Source organism: Antedon bifida, chromosome 10 (assembly GCF_963402885.1).
Source record: "Antedon bifida chromosome 10, ecAntBifi1.1, whole genome shotgun sequence".
NCBI lineage: Eukaryota > Metazoa > Echinodermata > Crinoidea > Comatulida > Antedonidae > Antedon > Antedon bifida.
In genome coordinates, this window is record NC_136235.1 from 14,622,018 (window position 1) to 14,643,362 (window position 21,345).

Sequence of the window (21,345 nt, forward strand, 5' to 3'; positions counted from 1 at the left end):
TTTTTGCGCTCGTTATTTTAACGTACGTACCTATAAGGGCCCTACCAAACAATAAACACTTTAAAATGTTATCAATCATCTAAGACACTGTGAAACAGAGTAGGTTTAGTTTTACGAAGGTCAAGCATTTTCAATATTGGAACCGACAGAAAACGTACAAGGAGAACGTCCTTCTAAAACCTTTTTACCCGAGTCATTATCATTCCGAGAACCATCGTCTACACTTCCTAGAGGGGGAGAGAGCAAAGCGAGCTCACCCTCTAGTATTAGTAATTAGTTGTGCTACCCAATATTTATAATGGGTAGCATAGACTTAATGTGCATGTCATACCAAAATACTATACTTTTTTTTATCAATGTGTAACATATTTATATCGGTAAGTTGTGCTACCCACTATAAATATTGGGTAGCACACACTTATGTGCATGTCATACCAAAATACTATCCTTTTTGTTAATGTGTAACATAATTATATCGGTAATTAGTTGTGCTACCCAATATTTATAATGGGTAGAACACACTCTATGTGCATTTCATACCAAAATACTATCCTTTTTTATAAATGTGTAACATATTTATATCGGTATATAAGTTGTGCTACCCAATATTTATAATGGGTAGCACACACTTATGTGCATGTCATATACCAAATTAATATCCTTTTTAATAATGTGTAACATATTTATATCTGTGATTAGTTGTGCTACCCAATATTTATAATGGGTAGTACACACTTAATTTGCATTTCATAGCAAAATACTATCCTTTTTATTAATGTGTAACACATTGATCGGTATAAGTTGTGCTACCCAATATTTATAATGTCAGTCTATAGGTACAGTCATAACATGTTTATAATCAACATTTTATACGACTGCATTTATTGAGAATAGAAAAATGTACAGTGAATGAAAATTAAAGTTTTAAAACTCTTTTAGTTAGTTATAAACTTTTGAATATTGATTGTAACTAAAGATACAGTATACAAAAGTAACAAGGATTCATCATTAACTGCTATGTTTAATCCATGTGTTACCTTGACATATGAAACCCAAGAAAATAATGATAAATTTAGCATGTTTCATTATAAATATAGGGAAAATTATCAAACACCATTGATGAAATTGATGAAATCAGAGCTTCTAAATTGTAAGCTTCTGATTGGTGTATTACCTGATAGTGACCCGCCTATATACAAGATGATGTTGTCATTTAATTAGCAAATTTTAAGACCAACCTGAAGGCCTAAGTCATTATAAACATATTTGGGTAATTGGTTTATGCCCTAGGCTAAAAAGTCCAACAGTCACGTTAAGCCAGGCTTCGGCCTGTAATGGTGATATTGCAACTGATTTATCAAACGGGGAGAGAAGTTAATATTACACTCACTTAATTTTAGTGGGAATAACCTTATTGGTTGACGATGAAAGAAAAAAAGATATAATCCTGAAGAGGCCTATCAGAGAAACTAAGATATTATTAACCCATATCATACCTACTTTTAAGATAAATAGACTTTATTCAGCTTCATCAAATTGATTATCTACGGTAACGGTATGTTATTGATTAGACTTGATCACTTGAACTTTTGTACTGTAGTAATGTAGTAGTAATCATAAAATGATGTTGGAATAAATACAAATAAAGACATTAATAAGTTGCTTTTCCTGAAATTTTGTTGTAGTTTATGTACTTTTTCATTTCCCTAACTAAAATTTCAACAATCATCGAAAGAACTTTTGTAAAATGGAATATCCAGTTGTCTGGAAAATAGAAAGATACATTGTCTTACTGAATTTTTTTAAATTGTTTTTGTTGAATATGAAATGTTAATGCTGCATAGAGTAATTTATATTTACTTTAGACAAAAATTGGATTAAAAAAAATATTTACCTGAAAAAATGTAATCTAAAGCAAACAAGACCAACAGCCATAAGTCGCGTGCTCTCAGAAAAAAATGAACTTCCAAAAAGTAATGTACTTTAAAACTTTGTCAGACCGACCGACCGACAGACCGACCGACATAGTGAACTATAGATTCGCGTCCACGAGACTAAAAATAGTCAAATTGACTGGAAGTCAATGGGTTTCTGGTTGAATTAGGCCTAAACCGTTTGTTTAGTCTTTTTATAAGTAAAACATTTTTTAGCCTTTTTTTCTACGGAAGTGATAAACTTATTTTATTTTTTTATGTTTTTATTAATCTTCATTTTTTATGGTTTTAGGGGACAATAATACATCTTTAACTACCTACTACAAGGCCTACATTTTTGGTATTTTTTTTTTTTTCCAAATTATCAATGTTTTTTATTGACTGTACTCTATTTGGGGATATCATTAATGTTAAGGATTTATCAAGAAAATGAACCAAAGTTAGGATTACATTCACTTGGTTTCGGTAGAAATGACCTTAGTCAGGTACTGATGGTGCTTCTTTAGTTGTCTTTGTAACATTACCGTCTTGGTTTATCTGGAAGGATTATCATTGCTATGGCGAATGCAGACAAGACGAGTCCAACTTATGTTCACATGTCTGGGTACAACCAAAGACTTTGGAAAAGAGTGGGGTTAGTCAGGGGGTATGGAATCCTTTCTCCACCAAAAATAATCTTCCAGAAACTACTTTTTCCATCAGTTCACCTTTCGAAAAGAAAATCCGGCTCGGATCACTTCTGATTCAGCCTATGCTTAATTTAAGTGGGAATGACCTTCACAGGATCACTTCAAAGTTGAGTGAATGTACTCTATCTGTTGAGATAATTAATTCTATGACAAATGATTTATTAGGACGAGTAAAAATATTCACTTTATTTGCAAGAATAATCAAGTTGATGGTTCTCAGCTTTTCTAATAAACAAATTCTGTAAAAGTGCTTAATCATAATAAGACATAATTCGCTAATTATGAATTAACTCATGTTTAAAAATTCGTAAATTATCAAATAAAATAGCACAAAGAAATGTGTGTGTGTGTGTGTGTGATTTTAAATCTAAATATGTAAATTCGATTCCTAAAATTGTAGAGCGTATTTTAACGCCACCATGCTCCTTTCATTAAAATGTTTTATCCTCTGCCAATTCAATCATAATAATAATGTAGGCTGGTATGTCGTTTATATGAATGTCGTGTATATTTTTTGTTAAAAGCAAACTTTGACTTTATTTCATATCTTGATAATATAAGGAATGAAAAAAAATATGTTGCCATTTTTTCTAAAGAAATTTAAAGGACCAAATTCAAGATGGCCGCCAATACTCAAATAACCCTATTTAAAACCAGAATATCACCAATAACACAAATTATGAATGTGGAACAAGTCCGTTTTGATGGTATTACACATTATACAATCTTAACTATGTATAGCGATAATCTGTCGGCCATCTTGGATTTCAAAATGGCCGCCACTAAAAAATAAATTTAAATAATTTTTGTTGTTTCAACACAATGTTCTAAAATAGTCACTTCTCATAGGATTGTCTAAATATAAGGCTGTCTAAAGTTGTCAATGTTCTCTATATAATAGATATATAATACCCCTACTATGACCCTTGAATTACCTAATCGTTCAAACTTGGAGTTGCAAAAGTATGGAACAACTTACATTGATATCAAATATTCAGCAACAATTAATTCTAAATCTAAATTATAGATCTCATTTCTTTTCATAAAAGTGAAACTTGTATTTCAATGTTTGTATCTCAGACAGGACCACAATATAAAACAAGTGTATTTATACCTTACTGGCAATTATACCCGCCACAGGGCGGCTTTCTAAATTAGTTTAAAGCCTTCTCAGACCCCAGTGTCCCTATACCCGCCAACCTCCACCCCTCTTCAATAACATCCCACACTCTTTTTTAAAAACAAATTCTTCCCAGGACAAATGTCAATTCAACTTTAGGGTTAGGGGTATACATAGCTATGATAGGCCTATGTTTTAAGTACGTTGTAAACTGTGTAAATGAATAGGTGTCATATTGGCTGATATATATAATTTAGATACTGCGGCCCCCAGCCTTCTTTCTCCTATCACCATCCCAGCCACAAAAACAAACTCCTCCCATGGACAGTTCAAATGTAGTAACTTTTCCTAGTACAATTCCAATCACGTTATACTTCATTACGCCAGTATTTCCGCCCCTCTTCCTCCCTCCCAACACATCCCAGATACTGGGTGATTGTGTTTAAGACGTTTCCAGTACAAATTATGTTAGCCATCACTACCAACTCATAATCCCTCAGTGCCTGTTTTCAGATGTAGTTTAAAACATTCCCAGTACAGTTTCGGTCTTAGTGACAGGCGTACATCCCCACCCCCTTTCCAGGGCTAATTAAAATACTTTATAACAATTTCCTACCACACAGTTCTGGTCAATTTGATAGCTTACTACCCCTAGCCTAAGCAAAATTAAATTCCCGGTACAATTGCGGTCATTTTGATACCCCATATGCATGGTTACGTGCTGAAACAGAACTAACATCGAAAGTGAGGAAAAGTGGGCCATTTTGACCACATTTTGGCCCCTAATGCTTGGTTCCCACTAGAGACGCAACAAAACGACGTAACGCAACGTAAGTGATTGGACCAATCACAAGCGATGCATTTATTTGACGGTAGTGGGAACCAAGCTTAACTTAGATCCTAGATGGCGGATGATGTTCAAATTAGAACTTTCCCGGTACAATTCTGGTCATTTTGATACCCAATATGTAAGGTTATGTGCAGTAACAAAAATTTGTATAACGAACAAACAAACAAACGTACAAACTCTCTAACTTATAATATAGATTGTGAAATCCTGTATAAATATGGTGTTCAATAATAAATGCGTTATTGCCATGTAATTCAATGTCTGAAACTTCAAGGCCATGGTCACCAGTATGGTTGGTAAGTTTTCAACCTGTCAACTTTTGGCAGAAGCTTGAAGAAAGATACAGCTCATTCACAAGCTTCATGGGCAGCATTAACTCCCACTTCTCATCTTCTACAATCTCAACCGATTTCATTAGATGTACCTTAAAGTTGACCACCATTATACACTGGTTTGATGAGTGCACATGGTTGTGGTATAAAAACTCATGTACTAGGGAAATACAAGATAATGCCTGGTGATGACTCTTGCCCGAGATGAGTGGAGGTGGACAGAGATGACATCAAGAAGCAATTATTTCGACCTGGTGAATTATATGGCTTTTAAACATGTAGCATTGTGAAAATAGTGTTGCGGCCAGTGCATTTGTTGTATTGTATCACCTATACAACAGTGACACAAATATCTTAAAAACTCTGCTTTCTCTCTACAACTTCTGACACTTTTCTCGAAAAAATTCAGACAAAGAAAATGATTCTAAGTGACGTATCATTTTGTTTGAAAAACGCTGATCATAAAGATATTAACTTGAATACAGAGAGATGTGGTTAAACTATCCCTATATGTCAGAGACACAAGACAACGATATCTGCACACATGGAAAGTACACATGCTTTTATAAAATATTTCTTTGCTCATGACCACCTGAACTATGGCCGGTTACTTCAGCTGTATCACTTTCAACAGATTACTGATATTGGAGTTTATGAGACGACATGTATGTGTGACAAAGGGAATTGCTGGATTTACATCAATTGATCAAGGTCATTGAGCATGGTATCATTGGAATAACACAAATTAATAATTTCATCAGAGCTGGCAAATCTAGTTGATGAGTTTGAAAGCCAACATTTAAAGAGAGATGATATCTTGATTAATGAAGAATGCTGCAAATCCCACAGAGGTGTTTGTTGGCCATGGCATGATGACATTGGACAGAAAATGTTTGAGGCATTGGTAAAAGTTTTGTAGAAGGCAAACTATATGGGATCCTAAGAAAAGGATGAATATTGGCAAAAAATATATATGACGGTGAATACAGGTGACAAACTTATCAAAGTAAAAGAGGACTCCAATAGAGATTCTTTGTCGTATCACATAGTCAGCTGGTACAATACTGTATATAAGAACGTATGAGCATTTGGGGGTGAAATGAGGTATTGATTGCAGTACTTTTGCCAATTTGTTTCTGAACAAGCTTGTTGGGATCACAGATCAGTCTGTTGAAGTTTGATGGATACAATAGTAGAGAACGAAGGAAGGTCAACTTACTATATTGCATGCATAATATATGCATTCAAGACAGCGCACTGATTAGAAATATTTCATTTGGCAGAGTTAGTTAATCACCATGTTGTTGTAGGCATATCATTTGTGTCATTTCAATCTAATTTAATTTAACTTACACACGTTTTAATAAGAAATTTAACCCTTTTTAAAAAAATGGCGGCCATTTTGAAATTCAAAATGGCCACCATTTTGTGTTAATAACCGTGTTGTTGTCATAGGCCTATCATTTTATGTGATTTCAATCAACGTCATAACTTGCACATGTTTTAATAAGAAATTTAATCCATTTTTTTAAAATGGCGGCCATTTTGAAATTCAAAATGTCAAAATACTAATGAATATAGGTTTATAATAATTTTTATATAGCAGAGAACCCATATAGCATTAATTTTAACTTAAAATATTATTCATAATGGGTGTTACTTTGTCCAATATGGTACATTTATTGGATATTTTACGTATTGGCGGCCATCTTGGATTTGACACCCTTAAGCTTTTTTAAAAAAATGGCAACATATTTTTTTTATTACTTTACATCCTAAAGACACTAAATCAGCTGGAATTTTGCTTTTTAACAAAAAAATGACACGAAATTACATAGTGGCCTACACTATAAGCTGAAATATCTAACATGCGTTTTTCACCTACATACACAATGATATAAAAATGGAATAACCATATGCAACCAATAGGAAATGTATTGTATTAATTAATTGACCCACACAGAGAAGGAAGGCAGTCGCCATGTTATTACGGTATTTCGTTGTACAAAGGTAAGTTTGAATTCAAACTTTGCATGGGGGTGTCACTACAAGGGTACAACTGTTTGGGTTTTTAAGGAAGAGGGGTTTGAATTGATAATCAAACACAGCTTTAGAGCATGGATAATATACTTATTCTACCATGCTTAGAGCTTACCATTATTATTTTAACAATATTATTTATTTCGATTGCACATCGTGGCAAACGTAATGTTATAGTTTTTCTATAGTGTCACGATTTGTAAACAACTGTGTATATCTATATCAGTCATGGTGACGTGTCATCCATCATCATCTATCATTAGGCCTATGTGATCTTTGTTTGTTTATGTTGGTATTTTATTGTAATTTTAAATAACGTGTGACGAAGGCTTAAATGTTCACTCTAAATATATGCAATATATGACATAAACGAACTGCATATGAATCTAAAAAAGTTCATTAGCGAAAACTATATATATATGTAACCTTTACTATTACACGACGTGCAAAACACAAAAGACTCAAATACAGGTACAAAATATAGTGTGAGAAATTGCTTTATTGATGTTGCTCACTTAAGGCTCTGACTGCGAATGCTCTTCCAAACCATTTGCATTAAGTTTAATCATTATCAGAACAAAGAAATTACACTTAATTACTAAAACAGGAATTAAAGCTAATTGATTAATGGCCGAAACAGATATCAATGACCAAAAGATTATATAATGGTTAATCCTATAAACAAATAGTGGACCACAGGCATTTCCAGATTACCCTATGGGGAGTAAATGTGGTGTCTATTCACATTTTAAGTCAAAAACAAATCAACAAAATACTTAATAGCATTCCAAAATGCTGTAAATCAATTAAAAGTAAAATAATTAAAAAGCTAAAAGTAATGTATGCCACATTCACCCCTCCTTTGAGGAAATGGCACCTGACATTTCTTTACAAAATTTAACAGCACATTTAACATAACACTATGCTATTAAAAAAATAAAATAAAATAAAAGATAAACTTTAAATATATTACTTCTTAAAATCATAGTTGAAATCCCGGTATAGCATGATGAAATACAATTATAATGAAATATTGTTTACGGTAATCTAATAACATACTGTATTGTTTCAATTTAAAAAATACGGAAAATAATACTTAGGTTAAAACTATTGATAAAAGATATAGGCCTACAGTGAAATAAAAATAAATGATATAATTATAAAAGACACACTATAAAACGATATACAATTTGTCACAGATAATTAAAACTCAAGCAGAGATAATGACATTGACTGTGGTTGATGGGTTATAGGTGTAGTTAGACTTTCACTTAAAATGTGTTGATTTGATGTAAAGCCATATCTGTCAATATTTTTACGGGTTCGAACTGGTCTTAGTGGTGTATTTGTTGTATCAGATAAAGTTTCTGTGTCACTAAGATTTGTACTAGGGATGTTGTTGCTAGGTATTATATTTTCTGTATCTGGTGTTTCTTTCTCAATTTCAGTTGGTACCCCTTTCCCTTCGGCTTCTGAATTGTCGTCAACCGGTGGAGGGTCGACAATAAGATCAGCCTCAACATTTATAGGAAGAAACATACATTTTGTTAACAGATTGCGGTGAACAGTTCTAAGCTTGTCATTTTCTGTATTTGAAACGGTATAAACTGGAACATCTGGGTGTTTAGAAATTACTATATAAGGAGCTGATTCCCATTTATTTGCTAGTTTCTGTGTACCTACAATGTGTTTACGTTGCACTAATACACGGTCACCAGGTTCTAAGACAGCATCAATTGTTCCTTTATCATAATTTTGCTTTTGTTTATGTCGAGCTTTTTTAAGGCTATCTGTTGCAGTAGTATAAGATAATTCGAGGCGATTTCGCAACTGCATGGTTTACATATTCTTCATAGGAAGCTGGGTCGGAATCGGATTTAAGGCCGAGAATGACGTCAATTGGTAATTTTGGGTGACGGCCAAACATTAAATAAAAGGGAGCATACCCTGTTGAATCATGACGAGTTGCATTGTATGCATGAACCATAGGGCTCACAAATTCTTTCCAGTTCAATTTTTCTTTGGAATCTAAAGTACCTAACATGTTCAACAAGGTGCGGTTGAATCGTTCAGTTTGTCCATTACACTGAGGATGGTAGGGTGTGGTTCGGGATTTTTTAATGTTACATAATTTGCAAAGTTCCTTAATTAAATTGCTTTCAAAGTTTCGACCTTGGTCTGTGTGAATTTTGGTGGGAATACCATAATGCAAAATAAAATTTTCCCATAATAATTTTGCTACGGTTTCGGCTTTTTGATCGCGAGTAGGGTAAGCTTGAGAATATTTAGTGAAGTGATCCGTTATTACCAGTATATTTTCATACCCGCCTTTGGACCTTTCTAATTTTAGGAAGTCCATACCAATTATCTCCATAGGCTCTGAACTAGTTATATTAACCATAGGGACTCTAGTGCTAATTGGCGTCTTTCTAAGAGAACAATTCTTACAACTTTCAACCCAACTTTTGACAAATTCAGTCATTTGGGGCCAGAAAAATCTACGTCGGACAAGATCGAGAGTACGTTCTATGCCTAAATGACCACCATTATTGTGCAGGCTTTCCAGGGAGAGTTTGCGCAACTCACAAGGTAACACTAATTGATAGGTTATGTTCCCATCTACACATCTAGACCTATAAAGTAAATCATCACGCAAATGTAACTTATTCCATTGTCTCAAATATAATTGAATTTCATATGGGTACTTATTTCTCTTATTTAGTTGATTGTGATGTTCAAGTAAGTATATTACTTGAGCGATATTAGGATCATCCCTTTGAGCATTAATGAGCTCCTGTTTAGACAAATGGGGTAGCCTAAAGGAACCTGTTGCAAGGGGAGTGTTATTGTTGGGATCGAGTGTTGAATAGGAACAGTTTACATCTACGGGTGGAAGAAACGGGGTAGGGTCAGTTAAATGTCCATCGCAAACAGCTTGTACTACTTGAGGGGAGAGAATTTTGCAGGGGTAAGATGAGTTGGGTAATTTTAACGGAGTAGAATCAGAATCAGTTCTAGATAAAGCATCAGCTGCATCGTTATTTTTTCCAGGCACATATTTAATGGCAAACTCAAACTGCGATAAAGCAGCAACCCATCGTTGACCGGTGGCATCTAATTTGGCTGTTGTCATTACATATAAGAGGGGGTTATTATCTGTATAGACTGTAAATATGTTGCCTAACAGGTAATCTCGGAATTTGTCGGTTACTGCCCATTTCAATGCAAGAAACTCTAACTTATGGGCTGGGTAGCGAGATTCGGAAGGGGTTAAACTTCGGCTTGCATAGGCGATAACACGTTCATTACCATTTTGTTCCTGACTGAGAACTGCACCTAAACCTACTCCTGAAGCATCGGTACGAACTGTAAATGGTAGAGCATAATCAGCATAACTAAGAATGGGAGCTGATGTTAAAATAGAAATTAAATTATTAAAGGCCTCCTGACAATCACTAGTCCAGATAAAAGGTTGGGTTGGGTAATGGTTTTTTCCTCTTTTCTTTCGTTTAGGGTCGCCCGAAGTCAATCTATATAGTGGGGCAGCAATTTTAGAATAATCCTTAATGAACCGACGGTAATAACCAGAAAAACCTAAGAAACGTTGTACATCACGTCGATTAGTGGGAGTTGGCCATGTTTGAACTTGACTAATTTTGTCTGGGTCAGTGGCAACACCATGAGCTGAAATTATATGACCTAAATAACGAACTTCTTTTTGAAGTAGATGACATTTGGATGGTTTAAGTTTAAGACCATGCTTTCTTAAGCGTTGAAGCACTAGTTCAATACGGGCAAGGTGTTCTTCAAATGTTGAAGAAAAAACGAGGATATCATCTAAATATAAAAGTAAAGAAGAGTAGTTCAAATCGCCTAAACATGTTTGCATTAGTCGCTGGAAAGTAGCAGGGGCATTTTTTAAACCAAAAGGCATCCGATTACATTCAAAAAGACCCATTGGCGTAGTAAATGCTGTTTTAGGCTTGTCACGTTCCTCAACCTCTACTTGCCAATACCCAGAAGTAAGATCAAAAGCGGAAAAATATTTGGATTTACCTAGTGCGTCTAATGCATCTTCTATACGAGGTAAAGGAAAAGCATCGCGTACAGTCTGTTGATTCAATTGCCTATAATCAATACAAACTCGGATCGACCCGTCACGTTTTCTAATTATAACAATTGGTGAGGCATACGGACTAGCACTTCGTTTTATCGCACCTGACTCTAACATTTCATTTAAAACTTGTTTCACATCTTGGTACTGTGATGGAGGTATACGTCGGTATGGGAGACGAAATGGTGGGCTATTACTGTCTATTAAGGGGATGGAGTGTTTAATTGTTGATGTACAACCGAAATCTAAAGAATCTTTTGAAAATACATCAGAGTAATTGTGTAACAAATTTGTGAGTTGAGATTTTTGATGTGGATTGTCAAAATCTGATTTGGATAAGTCAAGTTGTGATAGAGTTTCATTATCTGTGACCCTTAAATTACTCATATTACAATTCACTGCTAGCCCTGGACTTAAGTTATTGGTTTCATTTATGCTGAAATCATTATTATCAAAGTCATGCAAATTATGTACGAAAGATACCTGTGCAATTTTACTGTGCGGCGCAATAGTAATTGGCCGTGAAAATCTATTACATAATCTAATTGGTATCTTTCTGTCGGCGGTGACACAAGTTATGTGGGGTACAATATGAATTGATAAATGTGAAGAACTTAAATTGTCTACTACACATGTATAATTATAACCTGCTCTGTAAACTGGTGGACCTTGGCACACCAAACTAACTTCTTGGCCAGGCTGTAAAACATACGGTGAACGACCAATATATTTAGCATAACCAACCGTTTTATTTTGGTCACCTATACTACTATTGCATATTATAGATTCAACAAATGCAGTGTGCCATGAACTGTTTTCATTCTTAATCCTATCCATAAATTCATTCCCATACTTTTGCTCTTGGTCTTTTTTAGATGCTCGAATAACATTTGTGCCCAAGAGTACAGGTACTCTGGACCTATAGGTATCATTGGGGACTACAAAAGCAGGCACATCTTTGTAAATCATATTTAAAATTTTAACTGTTATAGGAATAGTACCAAGATAATTTACATTTTGCCCATTAGCAGCTTTGATATTTACATTAACATGATTTAAATTTAGTTTGCATAATTGTGGATGAGCTTTCCACAGAGTTTCAGTAATTGATGTTACCTGGGATCCGGAGTCTATTAACGACCTATAGGTGATGCCATTAATTTCTACAATATCTTCATTAGCCTCTCCTATAAGAGAACTACGAACAGAGGAAACATTATTAGAAGTAATTACATTGTTAAGGCTTACTTGTGGTGTTGGTCCCACGGTGCACCTCTCCACCGTGGAACATTGTAGTTTAACGGCGGCATTCTGCATCCAACAGCAATATGACCTTCTTGTCCGCACTTTCTGCACCTTATAAGTTCTTGATTTTCATATTGTTGTTGTTGTTGTTGGGCGCTCATGAAATCAGGTCTTGCTTGGGCTTGTTGTATAGACAGCAGTTGTGTAAACTGTTCTTTTAAATCGTTCATTGATTTTGTCAAATTGTCTAATTTCGTTTTTTCTGGACGGTCAGCTTGATTTGACTGTTGTTGTACATTTTTTGTAGTCTTGTTCTCTCGTTCCATAAGACGAAGCTCTGCTTTTACCTCTTTGAATGTCATAGATCTTGGTCTCATGGGAGCAAGTCTCTGCGTTACATGCGCATCTCTTACTCCCCTCATAAACTGTTGCGTCAGCATATGGTCACCATCAACCATTGGATGTTGCACCCTTTCTTCCACCTCTCTCAGGACTGCTTCTAGCTCTACGGCATATATTGAAGGAGTCTCTGCTGGATATCGGACTCTTTCATAGAATTCAGCGAGCGGATCCCCGGCAAAAAACGACTCACCAAATTGCGCTTTCAATTCCTCAAAGGCGTTCTGTGGGGTCTGTTCCGTTTGCGGAAGATTTAAAACAAGTTTTCTTGCCGCTCCCCCTAAATACCGCACTATGGTATTAAATTGTGCCTCTATTGGCATCTGAGTAACATTCACTAAGTAGTTAATGTCTCTTACCCAGTCATCAATGTCAATTCCGCTTCCTGCTCTTCCGGTAAACACTGGAACATTCTTTACTTGGTGATACAACGAATGACCAGTACCTGTGTTTTGTGTAGGCCTAGATGGCGAGTTCAAATCAGGGTGCTGCATTGTCACCTCCTCCATCTCATTTTCAAGTGTTTGCCTTCTTGCACGTCGTCTTGCCATTCGATTTTACAGTAAACCGACAATTTTGCAGCCAACAAATTAATAAAATAAATATATTGCGCTCAAATTTGATTTTACTGGTCCTGGCAGGATCGCCAAATATGTAACCTTTACTATTACACGACGTGCAAAACACAAAAGACTCAAATACAGGTACAAAATATAGTGTGAGAAATTGCTTTATTGATGTTGCTCACTTAAGGCTCTGACTGCGAATGCTCTTCCAAACCATTTGCATTAAGTTTAATCATTATCAGAACAAAGAAATTACACTTAATTACTAAAACAGGAATTAAAGCTAATTGATTAATGGCCGAAACAGATATCAATGACCAAAAGATTATATAATGGTTAATCCTATAAACAAATAGTGGACCACAGGCATTTCCAGATTACCCTATGGGGAGTAAATGTGGTGTCTATTCACATTTTAAGTCAAAAACAAATCAACAAAATACTTAATAGCATTCCAAAATGCTGTAAATCAATTAAAAGTAAAATAATTAAAAAGCTAAAAGTAATGTATGCCACATATATATATATATATAAACAAATCAGGCAATGAACATTAATTCGAAACCGCCCGGTGATATACTGAAATTTAATTAATTAATTTGAAACGATAAAGATGAGGAAATCTGTGAGAATGAGAAAAAGTCGCCCCAACCGAGACTCGAACTCGGACCGTCTGCTTGATATGCAGTTGTCCTAACCATTAGACCACTGGGGCTTTCATGGTATTGTTCGAACTCGATTGGATAGCGACTCTTTAACATTCTCGGCGTGGTACGGCGGAACAGCACTAGTCCTCAGTTATACGCACGCGCACCAGAGATCAAATTGATACGCCCTCATCTTACAGTATTTTTATTCACGAGGCGGGATCTCCGAAGAGATACTTTTATATATATAAACAAATCAGGCAATGAACATTAATTCGAAACCGCCCGGTGATATACTGAAATTTAATTAATTAATTTGAAACGATAAAGATGAGGAAATCTGTGAGAATGAGAAAAAGTCGCCCCAACCGAGACTCGAACTCGGACCGTCTGCTTGATATGCAGTTGTCCTAACCATTAGACCACTGGGGCTTTCATGGTATTGTTCGAACTCGATTGGATAGCGACTCTTTAACATTCTCGGCGTGAATATATACTGAGGCAATCAATATCTAACAAATTTTTATAATTTCAAAACATGTTACAGATGCATCAGCTAAGTTTTCCCTTTTAAGTGATTGCATTTGCCTTTTTAATTCTCTTTCAGAGGATTTTAAAACACTGAAATGATGTCATCTGAAGAAGGTGGTAAGTTATAAATATTATTTTGTTTTTTATTTGATAATGGTGGTGTGGAGAAATAGGTATTAATCAGTACCGTAGTACAGTAGATGATCCAAATCGTAAGAGTATTATATAATTATTGATCATCCCTATTAATTAAAATGTTATAATATATCTTGACTCTATAGGTAGTGAAGATGATGATGGTGATGATGAAGATAAGCCGGAGTCGTCGAGATCCAAAATGCAACCAAACCAAGGTAAATAACAGAAAAAACACTACAAATAGGCCTAATATATTAGGCAACAAGGCCCAGTTATGTGATAAGTTGATACTGACAAAAAAATATCTGAAGAGGATCACGTCAAAAAGGCACATTTTTTTTATTCCGAAATAGAAAATGATGATCCCAGTGATGACTTTGCTAATAAATTATATTAATAATTGTTTGAGTATTATAGTTATTAAACTTTAAAAAATTATATTAAATTAAATATTAACCTAACCTTTACTGTTAATTGAGTATAGTATAGTAGTATAATTACACCAAAGTAAAGACAAATTGAAAAGAAAGAAGGAACTTAAATTTGTTTGGTATATCTATTCAATAAAAATCTTACACAAACGTCAAACGTAACAATGAAGAGAAATGCAAAACAACTATAGTTATATCCCTGATTACCAGGTAATACAATAAGAATATTTTTAAATTATAAAGATAGCTGATAAGATACTGTTAAACTGTAGATCTTTCAGAGGATGAATTCAGGCAGCTGATTGTGGACTTTGCAACATGGTATGATGGCCTTAGATATCTTGGAATGTTAAAAGTTTTATACAAAGACATTGTGGACGATATTCAGACTTTAGAAAGAGCAACTAATGTGACAGAATTGTTGTCTCATTTAGTTGGGCCTGCACAATTGAATCGTACAAATCTGACACTTTTGTATGACACTGTAAAAATAACTAAACAATCTGGTTTTAAGTCGACAATTAAGGAGAAATTGTACCACTTCAAAAATATTGATACACTCCAGGTAACATCATTCACAAAGCACAGAATAAATATATTAAATTTCGGCAAAGTACTTACCGATTCCAATATAAACACCTTTGATACAATATGTAACTTTCCGGGACTTAAGCAGTATAAAGACAGTTGGAGTTTAATTACGGATCTTGAGAAACAAGGAAAACTGAAAGAAGATAATGTAGAAGCATTTAGACAAATCTTACGGCAAAATGGAATGGATTCAGCTGAGAAGTGTTTTATTAGTTATGGTATGATATACATTTATTTATACGTACACATATTAAATCTTAACCTAATATATTGACCTATATAAAAAATAAGGAATAAACAATTATTAATAACTGCTGTGATAATAAATGAATTGTACTTTTTCTTATATTTTATTAATACACTACAAAGAAATTGGACAAATCTGTTTCACATAACTTGTTTTGTTCGCAATAGGTGAAGAAATGAGCCCTGTATCACAAATACCAAGTCAGCGGTTTAGTTACCAAGGTAGGGAAATGCAAGCTTAATATTCTTACGTGTCGTTACTATTTTATGCAGTCATGGAATTATCAAATCATAGTAACTATTTACTTTTTATTTTTAAGAATGTTTTATTCTATTCTATATTTTTATCGTAATATCTAAATAACTTAAATTGTATCTCTTTTTATATAATTAACATTCTAAATACTTTATAATAATGTATATTGTATACTTGTTTTAATTTCATTTTCTGTCCACAAAAACTCGTTAAATAAATCCTTGCTATATATTATTTGTGTTTAACCTAGCAAACTAGTTTAAACCAACCAATAAAAGCATTCAACCCGCCCATATGTTCTGTGATTGGTTATTCATTTAACAGCAAATTAAAACAAATTGCTAAAGGTAATTGCATTTTTAAATGTGTACAATATTAATGAAATGCTAATATAGTTAAACGAGACAATTTTGTTTTTAGTAGACGAAGCAATGAACCCAACCGAACCTGGAAGACAAAAGGTCAGAGACAAAGGTATTTAACGTTTACATCAATTGTCGATATTTTCTTTTTATTTAGGCCTACATAATATATACAAACAAGAGTTATTACAGTGTTATAAGGAAACCATGAGGTAGTTTTCAAGAAATATAGTCTCCATTGATTATGTGATAAATCCATCGAGAGCGAATTTAATTTTATTATTACATATTTAATTCAAATTCTGCCAAATCTGTCTCAAACGCAATATGTAGACCTACCAAGTATTTTAAAAATACTAATCATATTTTTTTTGCCTTTCTTTAAATGAATAAAATAATATTTCCTACTTCTGAATGAATATTAATTTTCAGATGATATCATTAGAGAATACCTTCTTAAACATCAAAGACAATTTTGCATCAAAACCAATGAGACTGTACCTGAATTTAAGCAGTCACGATTTAAAGGAGACATGGCGAATATGTTCACAGATCTTGACCTAATGAAATTAAACCAAACAGGTTCCAGCCCGATACAATTAGACGAGCTTTCATCACTTATCAAGTCGACACCTGCTTGCAAAGTTTTTATAAACGGAGAAGGTGGTATAGGAAAGACAACATTACTCAGATATCTGTCGTACGGATGGGCGAACGAAACAGATCAAACTTTCCAAGGCAAAATATTATTTCTTGTTGATGTCAGAGATATGGAAGCTGGTGAAGACATCCTAGATGTCATTGTAAAACGCATCAAACTAAAGCATTTCAGTTTGAAGACTGACCTTCCAGAAAATTCAAGAATGATTGCAAGCTTTCTTCTCAATCATGACAATGAAATAGTCTTGCTTTTAGATGGATTAGAAGATTTAAAGATCAGTGTTAATGATCCAATAGGTTTGTTTAAAGGAGAAGAATTGGAAAATTGTGTAGTGATACTTACCTCACGCTCAGAAAACATAGATGAATACATTAAAGAAAGTGATGTGCATGTTAAAGTAAAAGGCTTCAACGGGGAAAACATAACTAAATATATTACGAAACACTTTTCGTATTTAGGAGCATCGTATTTAGGAGAATCCCTCAATACAGAACTTGATCGTAAAAGATACCGACCTATTAGACATCGAGAAGTGCGTTTAATGTGTAGAAATCCCAGGCTGCTTCTGTTAGTGTGTGGTATGTGGGAAGAAAATACCTATCTTCCAACTGAAAAATCAGTTTTATTTGAAGAAATATTTCGAAGTGTTTTAAATCAATACAACAAAGACGAAGAGAATGGTAAAAAAATAGAGGAATTTAAAGATACACCGAATCAATTAGTAGACGCAATGTTTTTGTTAGGAAGAGGACTATACGAAAGTCTTACAATCAACCAGCTATATGTCAACAAAAAGAAGCTGAAGGGTAGTAACGACATGGTCACATTGGCATTACAATTAGGGTTTGTGTACAAAGATTTACCAAATTCCAGATACGGTTTTGAAGAAACTTTTACAGCTCCTCATAAGTTATTAGTAGAAGCATTAGTAGGATTCTATTTCTATAAAGTAAGTCTACAGACTGGAGAGAGTCAACATAGTACAATGATACAAACAAGAAATATAGAAACCGACTTACTTCCGGATGAATGTGAATGGGATAGTTTAATAGACAATGATCACCTGAAGGTGGCAAGAGAGTTTGCAATTGGCTTCTTAGGTTCTAAGGCTGATACATTCTTGAATCATTGGATAACAAATAGTTTAACAACATATCGAAGCTTAATAACACATTTAAGTATTGTGAAAGAGGAGCACAGGGTTGATGTAGCGAATGCACTCAGTGCTCATCCAAACATGACAAATTTGTCAATAAAGTCGCATATTGATAGAGTACGTGTATCACTAATGACATGCGTTCATCATATGATCCAAGATGTAAGCGAAGATTACAAATTTATAGAACTTTTAAGAAACATACGCGGTATAGGTCCAGTATATTCTGAACCACTACAAGCTTGTTTTGCAGAAACTGATACCATTATTAAAGTTATTTGTAATGAAAGTTCATCTGAAGAAAAGGGCATAATGCTAGCTCATATTATGATCGCTGTACCAGATCAAGATAAGCTTCTAAGAAGAGTTTCTGAAACGTGCGATGATAATGTTATCGAGCATCTAAACTTAGAGTGTAAGAAACTAAATTTCAAATATGACATAAATAATTTCAGTTTGAAGAAATGTTCTGTAACTCCTTCACTTTTAATTCACTTGTTGTGTAATTCTCCGAAACTTAAAACTTTAAGATTAGACGAATCTGTTACGAGTAAAGTAGTTAATGAAATGTCAAAAGATATCACTAGTGTGGGTTGTAAATTACCCTTGAAAGAACTGGTTATCATTGGTAGCAGCCTCAGCAGCATTGACAGCTCATTATTAGCTTCCTTCTTAATTCTCAACCCTACACTTAAAGTTATGAGCATGGTTAGATGCAGTATATCAGGTGAAATTATAAATAATATTATCGAAAAGTGTTGCAGTAGTGGACAAAAATTGCTATTAGAGAAACTTGACATCAGCGATAATGTTTTGAACAATCTTGATGGTTCTTCGTTGGCTTCGTTAATGATTGTGGCTCCAAAATTAGAAGTTCTCGATATGCACAACTGTAGGCTGTCTGGTCAAGTGTTCAATGATATGGCAAAATCTTTTTCTGGGAAAGTCTCACTGGAATTAAAAAAGTTGATTCTCTATGACAACAATTTAAGCACAATTAAAGGCACGTCTCTGGCCTATATTATGACAATTGCTTCCAAACTTCAGCATTTTAAAATCTCAAGTTGTCATCTATCTGGTGGCATTATTAATGCAATTGCAAATGATTTGTCAAGACGACAAATGCAAATTACTAATGTCATGCCCGTACAGCAATGCAATAATGTACAAATGGATCTTATGTATCTTAATCTCAGTGGAAATAACTTAAGTACTATAAACGGTACATTATTGGCGTCATTATTAGGTTCTGTATTTCAGGTGTTATTTCTTGACATAAGCTTTTGTTGGTTATCAGGACACATACTGAATGATATGATGGAGAAGTTAATTAAAACAACAAATCAATTCAAATTGAGAGACCTCAACATAAATGGAAATTGTCTTACTAACGTTACTGGTTATTCCATGGCTTCTATGTTTACCACTTTCTCCGAGCTTGATACGCTTACAGTCGAAGAAAGTGGTTTATCAGGTGTTATTATCAATGACATGGTTAGCCAATGTGTAGACAATAAAGTGTCGTTAAAATTGAAAGGTTTGGATCTTAGTGGTAATAACCTAAGTGAAATCAGTGGATGTTCACTCGCTTTACTATTTGCTATTTCTCCTGAACTGAAAGTCCTTAATATGCGTAAATGTAGTTTATCAGGTGCTGTTATTGACAATATGATTATAGAGTGTATTGATAGACGAGTAACAACAAAATTAAACATCCTTTTAATGAGTACTAACAACCTTAGGCATGTGAATCCTTCACAATTAATCTCTGTAGTAGACATTGCTCCAAAGCTGGAGTACTTTAACCTCTATAACTGTGCTTTACCAAATGATATAAAACAAATCATTTCAAGTAAGTTTTCTAGAAGAGGAGTATATGTAGACGTCAAGAAAGAAATAACAAACAACAAAACAATGAACATAGTATTCCAGAACAGTAAAACAATCCCGTTTGTCGTCTCTTCCAGCCCCTCAAAAGGCATGTTAATAGTGCAACCATCAAGGTTAACAATGTATTACCAGGGGACAATCGAGTAGTAATAATTCTTGCCGTAAATGGCATAGAGTATAACTTACTCGATTATTTTTTCAATCTATAAGTAGTGTGGACTTGGAGAATAATTAATACCATATTTTCATAAATCAGTTATATACTTGGCATTTAACGAACATTTTAACGAACCAGATTGATAATGAAAAATGTAAAAGAAATGTTTTAAAACAATTAATGATAGAGAAAGCAGTAAAAGTAAAAGAATAACTTTATTATAAATGGAATGGGACTTGCGATTGAATGGTTAGCAATTAAACGTCTGAAAATACCGATATAAGGAATCTAATTTTTACTTATTACTTATACATAATAAAATAAAATGACCTGCCTAAAGAAAGTTGTAACATTTATTACAATTAAGTGTAAATTTAAGTGAACACTCCAAGCGATCAATCAGTTTCTCGTTGTTAGATGAGTATGAAATAATAATACAATACAATGATGAAATGGTTGTGTTATTTGTGTTTTATATACTTTTAATAATCACAAAATATAAATGGTTTGATGAATAATAATAGGCCTAAAGTATTAGTGTATCACTTTTAATTAAGTATAAATGTATATCGCAAATCATTAATAATATTTTCAATAAATACAATCACAATATTGTATCTTGTTGAATTTAATTTTCTTTGTAGTGTGATGACATCATTGTAGTTTTTTATGCAATGGTTTTTAATTGACCCATGTAACCAACACTTCAGCAAACACATTGGTATCGAAAGCACACTGCTACTTCCTAGATACCTGTTACTTCGAAGAAGTAGGCCTACATTTTTGGTATCTGATGTTTTATTATTATTATTTTATTTCATGAAACTGATGATGGTGATTGCACGGCAGACTTATCATCCTACATTATTGTACTAATTTACAAAATGTTACTTGACTTATTTAACTTGACCAGGTACAGGTTACGTTTGATTCCGTAATTTCCAGTTCAACAATAAATGGCAACACCATCCGTTGTTGGTGTGGGTTCAC

General features: G+C 33.9%; 1 protein-coding gene across 1 annotated transcript in view; it reads left to right on the forward strand.

Moving 5' to 3' along the window:
- Window positions 1-20,922, forward strand: part of LOC144854670 (uncharacterized) — a 29,787-nt gene extending 8,865 nt beyond the window's left edge. Inside the window, exons 2-7 of the mRNA XM_078712607.1 lie at window positions 14,544-14,584; window positions 14,749-14,820; window positions 15,309-15,845; window positions 16,042-16,095; window positions 16,550-16,603; window positions 16,924-20,922. Coding sequence (XP_078568733.1) covers window positions 14,563-14,584; window positions 14,749-14,820; window positions 15,309-15,845; window positions 16,042-16,095; window positions 16,550-16,603; window positions 16,924-20,345 — 4,161 coding nt within the window. The 5' untranslated portion in view covers window positions 14,544-14,562 and the 3' untranslated portion in view covers window positions 20,346-20,922. The remainder of the gene's footprint in view (window positions 1-14,543; window positions 14,585-14,748; window positions 14,821-15,308; window positions 15,846-16,041; window positions 16,096-16,549; window positions 16,604-16,923) is intronic.
- The last annotated feature ends 423 nt before the right edge of the window (window positions 20,923-21,345 follow it).